The 18,031-nt window shown below is 35.1% G+C and overlaps 1 protein-coding gene across 1 annotated transcript; it reads left to right on the top strand.

The window, feature by feature from the left end:
* Positions 1 to 14,156: 14,156 nt before the first annotated feature.
* On the top strand, positions 14,157 to 14,729 carry LOC108358134 (vegetative cell wall protein gp1-like). Its single transcript, XM_017609306.1, has one exon. It carries the CDS (start codon positions 14,157 to 14,159, stop codon positions 14,727 to 14,729), a length of 573 nt encoding a protein of 190 aa, XP_017464795.1.
* The last annotated feature ends 3,302 nt before the right edge of the window (positions 14,730 to 18,031 follow it).

Genomic DNA, 18,031 nt, shown 5'->3' with positions numbered 1-18,031 from the left:
ACCTACAGTTTTACGCCGACTCCGAACGGCGATTGTATTTTTATGAGAAGCTGTTTTTCATGGCAGAAATACACTCGGAGGTTTGCCATTGCCTGCCGAGGACGACCGCTGTTAAGAAAAAACCTTTTTTCTATATTTTTTTGCGATGTTGCTTTGACCAGGGTTTGAACCCGGGTGCTACGGAGTGGAAGCGCGCACGGCTTACCACTGCACCACAGCGGCCGACATAGAATAATAGTAGTGTAAGAATTGTAATACATATATACATATATTTTGCAGGGTATGGAATGAACTGATCGCTTTTGTTCGAGCATGTCCTATGAAGAGACTAATTGTTCACCTTTATACCCGAATGGGTATAAAAAGCGACTAGTCACTTTTAAAAAATAAAAATAAAAATTTGCGCCAGCTGAGATTCGAACCGGGGTGCTCAGTTTTGTTAGGCGAATACTCTCTTTGTGTGCCCACGCCGCACATGAAATTTCATTGACTAAGTGCGTACATATCATTAAATCGTTAATATTACCCGTTAGAGATGAGTTGGGGACTAATTGATCTCACAGTTATACCCATAAGGGATGAGTCGAGTCTAATTGGCCTCCATTAGTACCCGTATGAGACTAGTTCGGACTAATTAATTCCCAATTGTACCCGATTGAGATTAATCTCGGATTACTCTCTTTAGAGATTAGTCGCACAATTTTTTGCAGGGTATACATACACGTTGCGCTATCACTGCTGTGCAGTGTTGCCGTTTTAGCACTTTGGTGGCTAAATTTAGCTACCACATACTTTTTTTGGCCACATAAATTTAAAATTGCCCCTAGCCCTTTTTTAGCCCTTTGGAGAATGTACATATTCATGCTTGGCGTGAAAAAGCTGGATATACCTAATTTGATCTATTTTTTTTTATTTATGTAAGATATGAATTTCTAAACTAAGAAAGACTGATATATATACATATATGTATTGTATGTACCTTACGTTTTCATACATACATACTGTAAAATTGTTAGGGCTGGCTGTTAACTTATCCATTAACGATTTAACTATAGTTTAAAATAGATAAGTTTACGGCCTAGCATAATATGCTTAATTTGTTAAATGGCCCATCAAGTCGATTGACCGTGTATGTTCTTGTGGTGTGATTGTACCAGCTGCTGGTGCGGCTTCAAAAACTATTTGAAAATTTTATGATTGTACCAGCGTGCTGGTGTCGTGAGTGGTGAAATGAGCTTAATTTTGTGTTTTGGCGGAAATTTCTTGCACTATATGAATCAAAGCCGTGTGTGTGGAGGATTAAGTTCCCCGATATTGCAGTTGTGAACTGAAAAAAAACATTGTTTAACAAAATAGTAGAAAAATTATGAAATTTCGGCTTCAATCATTCGATCTTTCCTCGACCTCATTTGTAAAGAAATGAATATTGTAGCAGCATGCTGGTATGTTATGTGCTTCGAGCCTGAGGGTAAAATCACTTAATGGAGCCAGCAAGCTGGTGTCGTATATTTTCCCTTAAATACAAAACGGTTGTTGGTTGGAAAAATATTTCCAGAGTTCATTGTTTTTCTATACCATTACTCATTGAAAATGTTTGCGTGTATGCCTATATGTATATGTTTATGTAAGTGAAAAATTTTAGCTACCATTTTTAGCCACAACGACTTTTTTTAGCTCTTTTTTAGCCCTTTTTAAAGGAATTTAGCTACCACTAAAAATGATTCGCGGCAACACTGCTGCTGTGTTCGTTGAATCGTTGTTCTGCTTCCAATAAACGTTGTATTTAGCTCTGATCCAGTACTCCATGAACTTACAGGATTTTACACGAACTTGCAGGAAGTTGCAGGAAAAATGTTCCCGTACTCCAAAATCCTCCAAAAACCTGTAAATGAGAGCTTTTGAAGAGTTGTGTAGAGAATGAAGTTGCAAGATTTTAGCCGAACTTTTTCTTCTGGTAAAATCATGAAAAGTGTCAAGCAATCACTGGTTGACGCTTTTACAGGAAAAATGGTTTTTTTGTTCCCGTACTTTTTGTTGTTACTCACTTTTTACTCTCACTTCAGAGAGTAATTTTGCTGTTTGACAGTTTTACAGGATTTTTCACGAAAAGTATTAGATCAGAGCTTTTATGTGCCTCTTCGTAGACGTTTTCTTTTTAACGGTCGTTGTGTCGTTGCTTTATTTCCAGTCACCGTCGTGTGCGCATATACATGTGTACGTTGCGCTGTCACTTTAACCCGAAGGGGCTCGTTATGTAGTCGTCTTGACTCGTTGCTATTAACTTTTGGTGTCGTTGCGTTTGGATGGCCGCTGCTCTCCTTCAGCAAAAAAAAGTTATCTCATTTGCTTTGATTTGAATTCTCAACGATCGGTTGCTTCCTTCTCGTTCAAGATTGCTGTTCGCCGTGTTGCGGTGTGAATGCACTGTAGTACAGAAGATATGTATGTATGCTGTTATTGCGGTCACGTAGATTTCTACGTTCGTTGGACATTAATTCTAAATATGACAAATTGTCCGCTCTTTATTTTTTTAACTTTTGTAGACGTCAGTGAATTTCACTTCTGACTTGTTAAGAATAAACTCGAATGTAATTAAAATTAATTTCCAAATTTATTTGGTAAAGATTTGTAGAAATATATATATTGGCAAATCTAAAAAATAGGTACACTTTCAAAAAAAAAATTAATTTTTAAATTTGTGAGCACACCTATGTTTTATATATCATTTTATTCGTAACTTCTCAATAAATCGATTAATATAAGTGACATTCATTTTCATCAAGTGCTTCAAAAGTTAGACGAGGAATAAGCATGAAATAGAAAACAAAATAATAAGCTGGGTTGAAATTACGCTGTTCAAGTTGTAAACTTTGAGGAAAGATTTTGAAAGTTGAACTCACTTAATTGGGATGTTCTAAATTCAATGACATGCCCTGTTTTACCAGATTGGCTCCGGTTTTCGAGATAACGGTACTTGAAAATTTGATTAAATTTTAACTGATCTATAAATAACTCCCTTAGTTTTGAAGTTATTTTACTCAAATTTTGCACATAACAGTTTTTTAATATTACCTTAATTATTCCTAAAAATTATCGAATACAACTGATTACTCAGATATGTGTTTTTGCGCAATAACTCTAACTTCATATCTGAATAATAGATTGTATGCGTGCTATATGTTAAATTGAACCTATACTAAATTTTAACCTGTTTAATTGAAGGAGTTATAACGCAAAACAACGTCTCTGATCAATCAGTTGTATGGGAGCTATATGTTTTAGTGAACCGATTTCGATGATTTTATGGAATAGTTAAGGTAATATTAAAAAACGGTTATGTGCAAAATTTTAGTAAAATATCTTCAAAACCCAGGGACTTTTTTTATAAAATAGTTAAAATTTAAGCAAAGTTTGAGGTACCGCTATCTCGAAAAGTGGAGCCAATAGGGTAAAACTTAGGACGCCATTGAATTCAGAAGACTCCAATTAAGTAAGAGCAACTATCAGAACATTTGTCGAAAAAAGTTGCTTTGATACCACTCTCGAAATATTCTGACTAAGAGAAGGAGCATCATTAAAAGTAGTAAATCAGGGTTTTTACACACTTCTAGAGACAAATTTTTTGAAGCATTTTACAGGTATATGTAGTTTTATAAGGACTAGCAGTTATAGAAAGATTTAGATCGTTTCGGCGTATTTTCCAAATGTGCCTTTAATTAAAGTGTTTTTGGAATAAAAATTACGCTAAAGATCGCAGAATATTTTATCTTTAAAAGTTGGTTTATTATGGTTTGTAGTACACAATACATACTTAAAAAGTTCTTAAACTTAAATGCTTCAAAAACTATACGCGATAAAGCGAAAATTTTGAAAATTGTGAAATGTGGAATTACAGATTTTGAGTTACTTGCCATTTCGTTATTTTTTAATGCACACTTTTCTTACCTACTACATATGAAGTGTACACATAAGTACTAATTGCACATAAAATTTCAAATCAGTATATGGTGTGCTTCAAAAGTTATGACATAATTAGTTTTTCACCTCTTAAAAATTACATAAAAAATTCCCTTTTTTTCAGTATTTTTTTTTTTATTTAAACATCTATAATTCAAAAGTTATGCAGCAAATTGATCTAAATTTTTTTTTGAGTCTTCAAGTATACGTCAATGAATTATATCCAAAAGCAACCAGCTTGATATAGTTTCCAACAGTGAAAATAAAGCTAAACAACACCAAGGTTACCTGTTTTTTAGATTTGCCCATATATGTATTTAAAAGTTGATTGTGCCTATGTACTCTGGCCAGCAACCGATACCATATCCGTACGGTGACCATCCGTCCTGTATTATACGGGACAGTCCTCTTTTTTGACCCATTGTCCTGGTAAATTATTTACTTTATACGGGACGCCAAATGTTCTGTATTTCTTTTGATGCCCTATATTTGTCCCGTATTCGGTGTCTGGTATTTCGGAGCTTTAACCTCTCATTAAAATGGCATGCCTATGAGCCAGTTTTAGGGGATATTGGTATATGATTGTAATTTTCTCTATGAACAGGGCATGCATCATGTAACTTTGACACGATAGTCGTTCAGACACTGATTCATGTATTTTTCTTACTTACTATCGTGTCGACTAATGTAGTGTCTTTAACAGTTTGAAAATCACTATACTAGAGTTCACTTTTTGATCGGCAGTTTTTTACAACAAACATACGGCATCGTTATGGCGCCGTTTCGCACAAAAGCACAGCAAAGCAACAAAATAAACGCTGATTTTTGTCTTTCGCATTTTCGCATCAAATAGTGAACTCTACTTATATTTTTTTTTGTTAAACTTCGATATTTAAAATTTTAATAATAAATATAACAATTTTGAAAATAAATTCAAGAATTAATTTTTACCCTGGTGTGTCAATGGTGGTCTCGGGTTCAACTAATAGTGACAAGGATTTTTTCATTTTAAATTTTTTTGTTTTATAGCACATTTTTATCTGATACTTTATTGCTATAAGGTAGCTAAGCAAAGGTGAGTCTAGCGGTCTCCAAAATATTTGTGCATACATTTTTTTAAATTTCCATTGATACTGCTTCAGCTGGAAGATGTGAAGGCTAAGTAATGTGAAGAGAAGATGATGGATATTCTCTTTACAATAACGGGCGCTTAGTTATAGGATGTAGCGAGAAGTGTTGGAGATAAAATAATAGCCGTTTAATATATTAGCGAAATTTAAAGCATACTTGAATGTTTGCGATGCTTTCGGAGAACATTTCTGTTGAAAATTGCGTGCATCTTTTAACGCATCTTCTAAAAGGACTATGCAGTACTTTATAAAAAGATTTTTTTTGCTGTAGTTAACACAAAAATCCCATAAGATACATATGTAGGTCGTGTCAGCTGACATAGTCGCTGATTTTCATGAAGCAAGACAATCGGAAAACACGTGTGGAAAGTGCTGCTCTTTTGCTTCTCTTTTAAAAAATTGTCGAACATAATTTGTATGAAAATAATGCGTAGCACCGGCAACAAAAAAAATCCAAAAATTAACGGTAAGTCTCATCAACTGCACTTTGCACTTTATTACACTAAAATTTCACGATTTTTTTACAAATTTTGCGGGGTAAAAATCTCGAGAGAAATATCCTACATATTTGTGATGTTACTATAAGAATGCTGTTTAAGATCTGTAATTTTTTGTGAAAAAAATTGGAACATTTTTTTTGTCCCGTATTTGGCTCCCATAAATATGGTCAGCGTACATATACGTCTTCCTCGCTTCGCTTGCTCGCAACGACTTTCTTACACGTCACATCAGTTTACTTTTAACCCATTTCGTCATATCAGGGTATTTTGAGCCATTGAAGTGAGCACATCGCGGTAAATTGCAAGTAAGCGATTTTTATAAGATTTTTTTTTGAATTTTTGTAGAGAGAAGTTGCGATTTGACAAAGTAAAATTGAGAAATATAAAGATAGGAATGAAAAACAAAAATCATGGAAAAAACTGCTGGAGAAGTAGACAAAACTGCCAGGATAGAAACTGTAAAAAAATGTCAGGGCGTACGAGCCTCCTACCGGCGGAAATTGCAAAAAATTCGGAAAAGTGAGAGTGCCCACGTTGTGGTACTTTGAAAATTTAGAATTTTTTCGGGACCAAGAATTGCAGCATGGAGGATTTTCGACGATGGAGGATTCTTTGGAAGAATTGGAAAATTAAGTGTAGTTTTGCATTTTAAATATTGTTTTTTTTTTCAATACTAATTTATTGTGAGAATTTTAGCTTTGGGTGTACACAGTTAGTTATTGCACCCTTTTTGATACTCTTTATATTCCGTTTGCGCATTGTTAGGCTGTTTGCTACGCTGTTATACATCTACTTACATACATGTGTACTAAGGCATGCAATCCCGGACCATTTTGTGAATCCCGGGGTTTCGGGATTTTAAATTGGTAATCCCGGGATCCACGGATATTTCGGGATACTATTACCATTAATTAAAAATATGCAAAACTATGCAAACTTGCTTTAATGTGAATACTAGAAATAAAAATAAATTTGTGTTTTTAAGCAAAAAAATATAAATGTCCTTATTTTATGTCGGTTTAAAAAGCTAATAACAAACTGAATAAACCATTTAAAATTCATTCATATTGTATTCGCAGTCATTTTTACAAAAAGTAAAAAATAAGAGATCATCTTTGTGTAGTAATATTAGTATGCCATATGGTATGTATATATGCTTATGTATATATACAAGTCGGACGGATTTCGTAAAAAAAAATTATGTCATGTCTCCGATTCGCTTAAATTTTTGTATGGGTTCTATACATGAAATAAGCTAACACGTATTCGATGAATTTTTTTTTCTTCGGAGATATGATCTGTCAAAGTTCAAATTTTTTCGTGATTCTGACCGTTCATGTACATCTTCAAATCGTTATATCTCGGGCTCTACTCATCGTAGAGACGTCATCTTAACGTCGTTTTGAAGATAAAGAAACCGGCTTTCTATTGAAGGTTACGATTGCCCTAAAGTTAACTTAGCTATTAACAGTTGAACTATTTTAAGCTGATTTGCATAGTAAAGACAAGTCAATTTGGGATTTTAAATTACATCATCGTAATCCTTGTTTAAATCTCTATAAAACACATGTTATAAAAAAATGGGAGCTTTTCAAGAACTGTTTTTAAAACGATAAACAGAACCCGAGATATAGCAATTTGAAGAAGTACATGATCATTTCGTCAGAATCTTGAAAAACTCCAAAATTTTACAGATCATATATCCGAAAAAAAGGAAAAATGTGAAGCCAATCGAAATTGTGACACCAAATTTGGTGTCCGATATGAAAAAAATGCCTCATATATATGTTATATATATTATGACACAGAATAATAATAATAATAATAGATTGGCGCTTACACATATGTTAGTGTTTGGCCGAGCTTCTCCTCCGACTTGTGGCGTGCACCTTGATATTGTCACACAAAGCGGAGGGACCTACAGTTTTACGCCGACTCCGAATGGCGATTGTATTTTTATGAGAAGCTGTTTTTCATGGCAGAAATACACTCGGAGGTTTGCCATTGCCTGCCGACGGACGACCGCTGTTAAGAAAAAACCTTTTTTCTATATTTTTTTGCGATGTTGCTTTGACCAGGGTTTGAACCCGGGTGCTACGGAGTGGAAGCGCGCACGGCTTACCACTGCACCACAGCGGCCGACATAGAATAATAGTAGTGTAAGAATTGTAATACATATATTATTTGATTATTTGTAGGGTTGCATTTTATAATTCTTTTATGACATTACAGTGTCTGAATGTCGTTTTGTTTTAATTTGGTTATAATTTAAATTATATCCCGGGATCCCGAGGGCTTGATCCCGGGATTTTGGGACTCAAAAAAGGGCTTGGGACTCCCGAATCCCGGTACTGGATGCCTTAATCTGTACATATATACTTGTTTTCGCTTATTTTCAAGGCTCTTCATAACCAGGCGCTTCGTATGCATAAAGCGGACAAAGAAATGCTACCTAAATAGGGGCAAACGGGGGACAAAATATGCTCCTGCTCCTCTCTTGTCATCCACAGAATAACAATATGTATTGTTTTTTTTTCTATTTCAAAACAATTCACTCGTACCCTCCCAATAAACATCAAAAAATATTTCTCCAACCTTGGAGAAATTCATAGTTCTCAAGTTGATATCCGACACCATTCTCCAACTCATATCTAACCGACCCGCAGATACGTACAAAGTGATAGAGAAACGAATTTTTAATTATCAAGTGAAAAACTAAAGCTATATGAAGAGGAAAATTGCCAACAAAAAGTAAAAAAAAAACTTCAAAGTATCCTCAAATAATCTTGAAATAAAATAAAACGCGAAGTGAATCAAGTGGCAAAATTACTATCGGAATGTATACTGTGAAGTGAATTATTGTAATACGATATTGATTAACTCCATAATTGATAATGAAAAATTTATATTTAAATTCATCTATGTATGTCGTTTCAATCAAAACGGTATAAGGTATTCTACTATTTCAATTTTAGTATTTCAATGATATGTTTGAGACCAATTGGAGAATTACATTGGAGTTCAAGTTGAGAACTAGGAGTTTCTCAACTTGAGAAACAGTAATTTTTTCATACAAAGAAACATGCCCTTTTTGTTGAGAACGCTACGATCCTCCACTTGAGGTACTGTTGAGAAACAACGTTGGAGATTTGAGAAATACCTTAGTTGTCAACTTAACCTCAAGTTGAGCTCAAACCTAAATGTTTGTTGGGCTTCCTTCGTTTTATAACTTTTTGTTTTTTTTTACGCATAAATAACCAAACACGCAACCCCGTTACCCGCTTCGTCGCTCATGTTTACTCGCCGAAGTTCAAGTACGATTTGATTTGTGCGACGTTAGTGCAGTGATCGGACTTTAAAAAAATTCTGTGTGGTAGAATCTGAAAAAAATGTGGTAGATTTAAAAAAAATGTGGTAGATCTCTGGGTTTGGATAAAAATTTGTACAAAAATTACAAAAATTCTGCCGTGGGACTTGCCGATTTTGTCAATTCTCAAGTAAAAGTAAACAACGCCTTAGAAACCTTAGATGCACTTAAATTAATTAATTAATACTTTCACAAAAATCGCCATTTTTTTTAACATTTTCGGATTATTTTTTTAAATCATTTATTTTGCAATTTAACACAATAAAACCGCGTTTCCTGTCGACAAATTGATTACTGAGAAAATTTACTATCTTACATTTTGTTTTATTCTCCCATTCGGCTTTGTTTACTTTTGCTTGAAAAATTTCATCGTCGTCGGGAATTCGAAATCTTGTATTATATCATTCTTGTTACCATATAGTGTTTAGTGTTGGACAATTTTTTCTCTTAAAATTAAGAAAATTATGTCAAGCAAAAATAAAACTACTCAAAAGCGCGAATATGTGGTAGATTTCAGACCTTGTGTGGTAGATGTGGTAGATGCTCAAAAAAGTGGCAGATCTACCACAATATGGTAGAAGTCCGATCACTGCGTTAGTGGCGAAATGCTGCGCGAACCGAACCCGTCTGATTTATTCGCTGTTAGTGCCTATCATAACTGTGAGAAAATGCCGTGTACACAGAGTGCAAAACTCATCGAATAAAATGCTGTTAGTTTTTCGGAAGAGAAGTGTACACAATTTTCACAGTTGAAACTCATTTCACACTTGCTGAATTGCAAAATGAGGAAGTGTACATACTTTTGACAGTTAAAACTCACTCTCACACTTCCTGAATCTCAAAATGAAGAATGTACACAATTTTCAGTGTACACTTGAAAACTCACAGTTACAGACAGTGCACGGATTTTACCACTTTATTGGTAGATTTACCAACTTTTTAGCTGTATTTTATTTTCTACCATTTTTACCAAGAAAGGCTAAAAATCTACCAATATTTTCCGGAAAGAAAACAAAGAGATTTAAATAAGCGCAGTGTATACAAAATTCCTCATCGAATACACCTAAAATAAAAGTAAAAAGTTAACTCTGACCATAACCAATTTAAAAGTGAAATTGCATCTATTGTATATCAGCTGTTTCTGTAAATATTTTTTTTGGTTGCAATACGTTTTTGAGGCCAAACGAATGGTCTACAAATTCCAAGCATTTCAAATCTAATTTTAATCAAACAAACAAAATGAAGAGTAACAGTTTTAAGCCCTTTTTAAATTATCAATTTTTAATCAAAAATCTTTTAAAGATTAAAGAATTTGGTAGCGAGTTCGCTTTTTCAATCTAAAAAGTATTTGAGGGTAAATAGCTGTAATTTCATTTCATTCGTTTCGAATCAAGGCATAACAATTTAGAATTGATTTCGACATTTCTCTCTTTTGAACTGCGACTGAAATGTCAACTCTTAACCCTTTACTATTCAACATTTTTTTTTTAATATAAGATTTCAATTGTGATCTCTGCGACTGATTTTAAATACATAATAAAATGAAAAGGAATTGCGAGCGGTGCGTTGTGTTTGCCAAGAGCCTGGACAACAAACTTGTGCGTTATTTTAAACCTTCGAATTGTCAAGTGAAGCGACAACGGTGGGCAAATTGCTGCGATGTTTCATTAGGAGACTCTTCACGTGTGGTCGTGACTTTATTTGTTGCCTATCGCAGCCAAGTATTTCTAAGTGGACGCGTTTTGTCCCAGGTGCAGGATTTATTATACCGAATATGAAAAGAAAATCTCCCTTTCATATACATAGATGGATAGGCCAAATTTCAAATGGTGGTCTGATAAAACCTAAACCAGTATTCCTTGTTGACATAAAGAAACTGAAAGTAATTTTTAGTAAATTTAATGGAAAGGAAATTTTGAATAGCAAAAATTTAATTGCTAAATTATTGAAGTTAGGTTCTGATGTAAATTTAGAAGAATCAAACTTTTTTTAATATCTAATATACTTTAGAATTAAGTATTTGAATAAAAAAATAAATGCTCAAAAACATTGGGATAGTAAAAGCTAGAAAATTGTCAAAACGGTTTTATAAATGAGTGTGTTTCATTTAGTGTGTAATTTTGAGTAAGTATGCATTTCTACATTTACATTAAACCGAAAATGCAGTAAATAAAATGAATCTGATTCTAATGAGATTTTAAATATTTTCTTATGTACAAAAACTTTCATTTCAAAAATGTTGAGTTCTATTAAATATGGTAAATGCATAACAGAGGGTTAATTTCTTTGTTTACATATTTTGACATTACAGACAGCTATGAGAGAGCTCGACTGAATTGTCACTTCTACCTTGTTGAATATGCCTTGTTTCGAATCGAGCTTGATTCGACCACGGATGCCCTGACTCGGACCCAGTTTTATGTACATGTTTCTTGTTGAATGTTTTATTGGCGCGAAATATATTTTTTTTGTTTCATAAAAAAATACAATTTAGTTTATACTCATATAGGATAAATCAATTCATATAAAATTACACTAAAAAATTTGACGCATAAGGGCAGTAAAAATTATAACAAATACATACATAATTTTAACATTAAGAACCATCGATGCGAAAATCCAGCTACTCTATTGTTTCTTTTAACAAAAGATACGAAGTTCTATCAATTTTCGTTACAGAATCCATCCCCAGACCTGTGCATTTATGTATACTCGCTATCGGATGATGATGATGCTCCTATAGTTATTTATAGAAAATTTAATTTGTTAATTTAAATTTATAAACCAAAATTACTTTCCTTTTTGTTCTAACAAATATCGCTCCATATTTTTATCCTGTGGAAATTCACAACGTTAGTTTGTCGTGCAAGGTAAACTGATGACAAAAGCGATACGTTTTTGTCGTCTACCAGTGGCAACTGCCAAAAACCATATTTGGCAATAGAATTCTAGCTGCAGCAGTAAGTTGATTACAAAAACGAAACATTTCTTGCCAACATTTCAAAAAAGAACATCTTCAAGTGCTGGCAGATATCTTCATAGTGAAGATTTTTTGTATGAAGTTTTATTTTGCTGTAATTATCTTCATGTGAAGATTTTTTTGATTGTTTATGAAAAATTTCTTCATTTTGAAGATAAATCCCCACTTTTGGAAACACTGTTCCGAGCACGAAATGTGGTTTTTTGTGTTTCTCCCGCTCTGGGCACTTTTAGAACGTTTTGACAGTGTTGCCAACTTCTGGGTTTCAAAAAGCACCAAACGTTGGGAAAAAGAGCGTTTTAAAGCACTAAAAGTACTAAATTTTTTTTTGTATCATAGGATACTCTTTCTTCATAACAGTTTGTGGTAAACAAAAGTAAAAAAATTAACACTTTACATGTATAAATAAATACACATTCATGCTTACGAAGTAATACCGCAGTACTGCACATTAAAACTGGTAAATCTGGAGAAAACACAATCGAATCGCAACAAACGATTTTTAAAGGGGACGAGTAATACTTAATGATACTCAAAGTAGAAATGAGCGAAAAAATTTGTTGTTTTATAATATAACCTCAAATATTGCGAAAAACCGTGTTTTTACACTTAGAGGTTCGGATATCTCAAAATTCTGACGTGGTAGAGAAATTCTGCAGCCAGATTTGGATTCAGCACCGAAAAATCTACAACAACCGATCACTTAGGTGGCAAAAAAAGATAAAATTTTTCGAACTGTGTAATCAATCAATAATCAAGAAAATAAAAAAATAAATACTTAACTTATCTGCGTGCTATCATTTTCAACGCGAATACAATTTAACAAGAACGCAAGAACGTGGGTTTGCAACTTCATCTTTTTATCAATCAAGGTTTGCATTTTAGTGCATTAAAATTTGTAGATTCTTGTAAATTCAGAAATTTTAGTTCAGAAAAAAGCACTAAAAAGGGCACTAGGCACTAAACCATTTTTTTGGCGTCTTAATTTTCAAAAAGCACTAAATCTAGTGCTTAAAGCACTAAGTTGGCAACTATGCGTTTTGACACATTTTTTACAATTGTGAGAGAGTAGCTAATATTTACTCTCTAATTACCGAAACAGCCCGGAAATCGTGTGGAACAAAGCTATTGTCATATCAGTTAAGGCCGGTCCACATAGAACTTTCGCGTTGGCTTTGGCGTTGGCGTTAGTTTGACAGAACGCACGTTAAAAGTATGCTTGCTACAATGAACGCTTGACATCGAATGCTTTGAGTACTAGATTTACATACTAATGACAGATAAACTAATATTTAATATCAATAATTGCATGAAAAATGATATTTCTTACCTACATTTGATTAAGAATTAAAAATATTTCACATAATTTTATGTATTTGCAACAGCTGATTGACAACGCGCGCAAAAAGATGAGAGATGCCCATCCTTTTGTGTGCGTTAACTTTGGCGTTGGCGTTTCCGTTGACATGTGGACATATAATTGTTGTGGCCCATATAATTGTGTATATTCATAGTCAGCTGTTAATCCACGCCGACGCCAAAGCCAACGCCAAAGTTCTATGTGGACCGGCCTTTACGGTCATTTGACATGGCGGCGTCGACGCTCTACTCACGGCTAAACGAATGGATCTCAATTTTAGAAGCGAAAAATTAGAAAAGCGACTAAATGACAGAACATAATTTTGTGTAATAATTCATTGCGGTTCAAAAATATTTTAATGAAACGAAATTTAAACAATCTTATACAGGAAAAGGGGAAATACATTTACCTTGAAACATTTTGTAGCTCATTAAATGCAATTGAATTAAACATATTTAATAGTTATTTGAAGTCTTAGTCTTTTCGTTATTGTGATCAATACTTGCGAATCTATAATTTGCGCAAATTTAAAATTCCATTACTTCTAGTTAATTATCGATTAACGACCGGTTCTGGGGACTCCCGCTTGCCGTTTGCGCACAGTTCTGGTAGCCAATTAAAATTTGTTCAATTAAAAATTTACGATTAACAGACAAGACTCATATGTATTTTCATTTCCAAAAGGAAAATGTTCTTTGAAGCTAATAACATGTATACTTAAAATACTTAATAAGCAAGTATTATTACCCATCTTCGAATAAGGCTACATTTGAATGTATAAATAGACAACTATCAGTATCACTGTTTCAATATTAAGTAAAGAGCTATCTGGTGTGGCGCACGGGATGAAACAGCAGGAAAAATGTTTCAGTGGGAGAGCGCAAGTCCTTTCGGATACTTTTTATATGTAGTTGTCGTCATATCCACCGCTACAAGTGTGATCGGTACTTTTAAGAAAAATCCATTTCTACCTCCCGCGCCTGTGGCGCAACCACAACAACCAGTACATTATCACCCGGCGCCTGCTCCAGCACCTGTAGTTTACCATCCAGCACCAGAGGCAGTACCAGTGTATTATCATCCAGCACCTGCACCACCACCGCCACCTCCGCCGGCGCCTCCAAAAATTATTATTGTGCCCGTACAAACCTATCCCGCCCCACCACCACGTCCAGTTCATCCAGCTCCACAACCCCGTCCTGTTCATCCTGCTCCACCTCCACGCCCTGTTCACCCCGCCCCACAACCACGGCCAGTTCATCCTGCCCCACCACCACCACGACCAGTGCATCCAGCTCCACAACCATCCAAGGTAATTCAGCCAACTTTCGTCATACAGCCAATCGTAGTTAAGCCGGTGCCTGTTGTTACTGATGGAGTCGGTGGTGGAGGAGGTGGAAAGGGAGGCAAAGGCTGTAAGCCATGCCATGGCTAAAGCGATAGTAAAGTATTAGACCTAAATATGCTGCAAATAAAAATAGCGATGGATATTGAATTTACTGGAAATAGCCAGGGCAGTGATTATATTCACATATGTATCTGAAATAAAGTATCAGAATGTGTGAAGCGATATTTGATAGCGAGATTAAGTATATACATAAGAAACTACTGATTACTCAGTTTTGTTGTTATTACTTTTACCTCATTTTAGTAAAAATGTTAGTATTAGCCGAAACCTTTCAATTATGATGCGAAAACAGGAACAACGTCCATACAGCAATGCCTTTCACCACTGAGAGCGAATTGTTGGTGTTTACTTTTCATTTACATATATGCTTCTAAATCATATCCAGTGTTGCCAGAACTTTTTGGGCCAACTGGCTAAATTGGCAAAAAAAAGCGCTAAAAACGGGTAACATTTTTCAACTAAAATTAACATGTTTTATTTAAATAAATCACAAATACAAAGACTAATCAATTCATTCAATTATTTTTGGTTAACAGAGGTTATACGTATCTAAGCTCTACACCACGTGTTAAATAAATCACAAAAACACAGACTGGTAAATTCATTACAAATTATTTTCGTTTAAAAAAAGGAAACTGTCGTTTTACCCATGATATAAAAGGAAGGTAGTTTCATTGTCACTTTTCTGGCGCATATTAACTACCTGAGGTTAAGCAGATTGTGGAATTTACTGCTACCATACCCCGTGATTCAATAATAATTTTTTGTCACAAAAGAAAACAAAAACAACAAGGAGTCAAGGAGTCAAGAAAATTTTCACGTTTTCAGTATTTAAGGCACCTGTAAAATTAAGGACCGGTAAATATATTGCTCTTCTCGTAAAATACAGTGGTTATTTTTCTTTTTCGTAGAGCACCTTATGAATGAAAGAATTATTCAATCTACGCGCTCAGCTTGACCATTGTCGCCAGGCATTCAAAGTGCGGCCTCAAGATGCTAAATTAGGGCTGCCATAATCCCGAACACATCGACCAGGACATTTATTCCCTAGTCTCTTTGGTTCTGGCGTTGCATTATTTTCTGATATTATAAGCAATGAAGTTTTGTGGCACAATCCGTAGAGCTGAATGGTTTAAGTTCTGAACACATTGAAAATGACGAACTACGGGCCACAGCTTCCCCTGCAAAAATCGCGACTACTCCATGCATGCGTGTAAAGAGTACGCCCTAAGGACCAAGGAGTACTGCAAAATTAACCACAATTCATATAAAAATATGGTCCAATTAACATTACGGTGTCCTAGGGCAGGACCATATACTCGATCCCTGCATTATATCAGAGTAGCACAAAACTACTCCAACATATTAACAATGGCATTGTTGTTATATTTTTTCGTTTGTACACGCTTATGTTCTTCACTTCTCAAACGCTTTTTCAAAATTAATAAAATCCAAGCCAAAAATTAAAAATTACATGTTGCCTCTGACGGCATTCGAACCCGAACATGCTTGAAGCTAAGAACTAACAGCGAGCATCTCTACACGTTCAGCTACAGCCAGGAATGCAAATCTGCTTTCAAATGCTCAACTTCAATCACGTTTCGTTAAAACACGAGCAGTGATCGGATAACAAACAATAAGCTGGCGCAGAGACACGAGTTGGTCCGCTACAGCATGACAGAGGAACACTTTTGTAAGTACTCCAATTTACCACAAATAGACTACATGGTCCAACGATTTTTGCAGGGAAGCTGGCGCAGAGATACGAGTTGGTCCGCTATAGCATGACAGAGGAACACTTTTGTAAGTACTCCAATTTACCACAAATAGACTACATGGTCCAACGATTTTTGCAGGGAAGCTGGCGCAGAGATACGAGTTGGTCCGCTATAGCATGACAGAGGAACACTTTTGTAAGTACTCCAATTTACCACAAATAGACTACATGTCCCAACGATTTTTGCAGGGATCTTCATTATCTAAACCAGCGATGCCCAAACCCTAAGCACTCGGGGCACATTTGTTTTTGTAAAAGCACTTTGGTGGGCGCTGATATACACACTCAGCACTCCGAGCGAAACAATACAAAATATACAAACAATTTTTTCTACTTCGCTTCAAATTTTTTTCTTGGCATATGCACAAGCACAAAGCAACAACACTTTCATATGCGTTGTTGGGACATATTGACGACAGTTATCTTTAATAGCCCGAACACAATGCAAACGACGAGCTACAAACCACAGCTGTCAAATTATTTTAACACTTACGATGGCTGTGGTTGTGGCCAGATTAGATCTATTTCTATTTTTCTGGCGACAGATAAGGTTCTTCCTCTTCTTTTATGTCAAACTCATACAAATTCATGATGTCGCTGCCGCGTTCAAAGAAATCATGTCGCCATCGACAAAGCGNTTTAACACTTGCGACGGCTGTGGTTGTGGCCAGATTAGATCTATTTCTATTTTTCTGGCGACAGATAAGGTTCTTCCTCTTCTTTTATGTCAAACTCATACAAATTCATGATGTCGCTGCCGCGTTCAAAGAAATCATGTCGTCATCGACAAAGCGTTTAGATAATGAAAATGCCAAATTGGAAGCTGTGGTCTGTAGCTCGTCGTTTTCAATGTGTTCAGAACTTAACGCAAATTTGGTTATTGCCTTGCGTTTGATCGCAAAAAATGAATAACACTTGGAAAAATTGGTGTTTATTTTAACTGAATTACATATCTTCAGTAGAGAAGTGGGAAAGTGATTTTTTTTTTCACTCTCACCGCCCTATTCCTACAACACTGACAAAATTCATCATATGACTATTGTCACAATTACTGCGCCTAAAACACAATATAAACATTGTTTCGCCGTTGTCACTTACTCAGTAGGTCATAACAATAAAACTGACAATTGTCATACGACAGCTTAAAATAAATTTTGCGGCATAGTATTAGGCGCAGTAGTAAAGGCAATAGTCAGCCGCTGAGTTTTGTCAGTGGTGTGGGAATAAGGCGGTCAATTTCAAGGGCGAAGCACAATGTATGATTTTTTTTTCAAATAATCCCCCGAACAAAAAGTAAATTAGCGAATTTTTACAGTGTACTCGTACGTTTTAATAGGGCGTTTTCAATGTATTGGTGCGGGCACTTCCATTTGAAAACTTTGGGCACCGCTGGTCTATACTGTGATGCGCACACCGAAACAACTCTCGGCGATGGCAAAACTGAAACTGAGCCAAACAAGTCTAGGCATGTTATAGCCAGTGTTGCCGCGCCGTCTCAAGAAAATGTATCCCTGACCAAGCCAAAAATGTATCCAAATGTATCCAATTTTCT

This window comes from Rhagoletis zephyria, unplaced genomic scaffold (genome assembly GCF_001687245.7).
Source record: "Rhagoletis zephyria isolate East Lansing unplaced genomic scaffold, Rhagoletis_zephyria_1.1 Rzeph_scaffold_00212, whole genome shotgun sequence".
Taxonomy (NCBI): domain Eukaryota; kingdom Metazoa; phylum Arthropoda; class Insecta; order Diptera; family Tephritidae; genus Rhagoletis; species Rhagoletis zephyria.
This window is presented reverse-complemented; position numbering and strand designations above follow the sequence as displayed.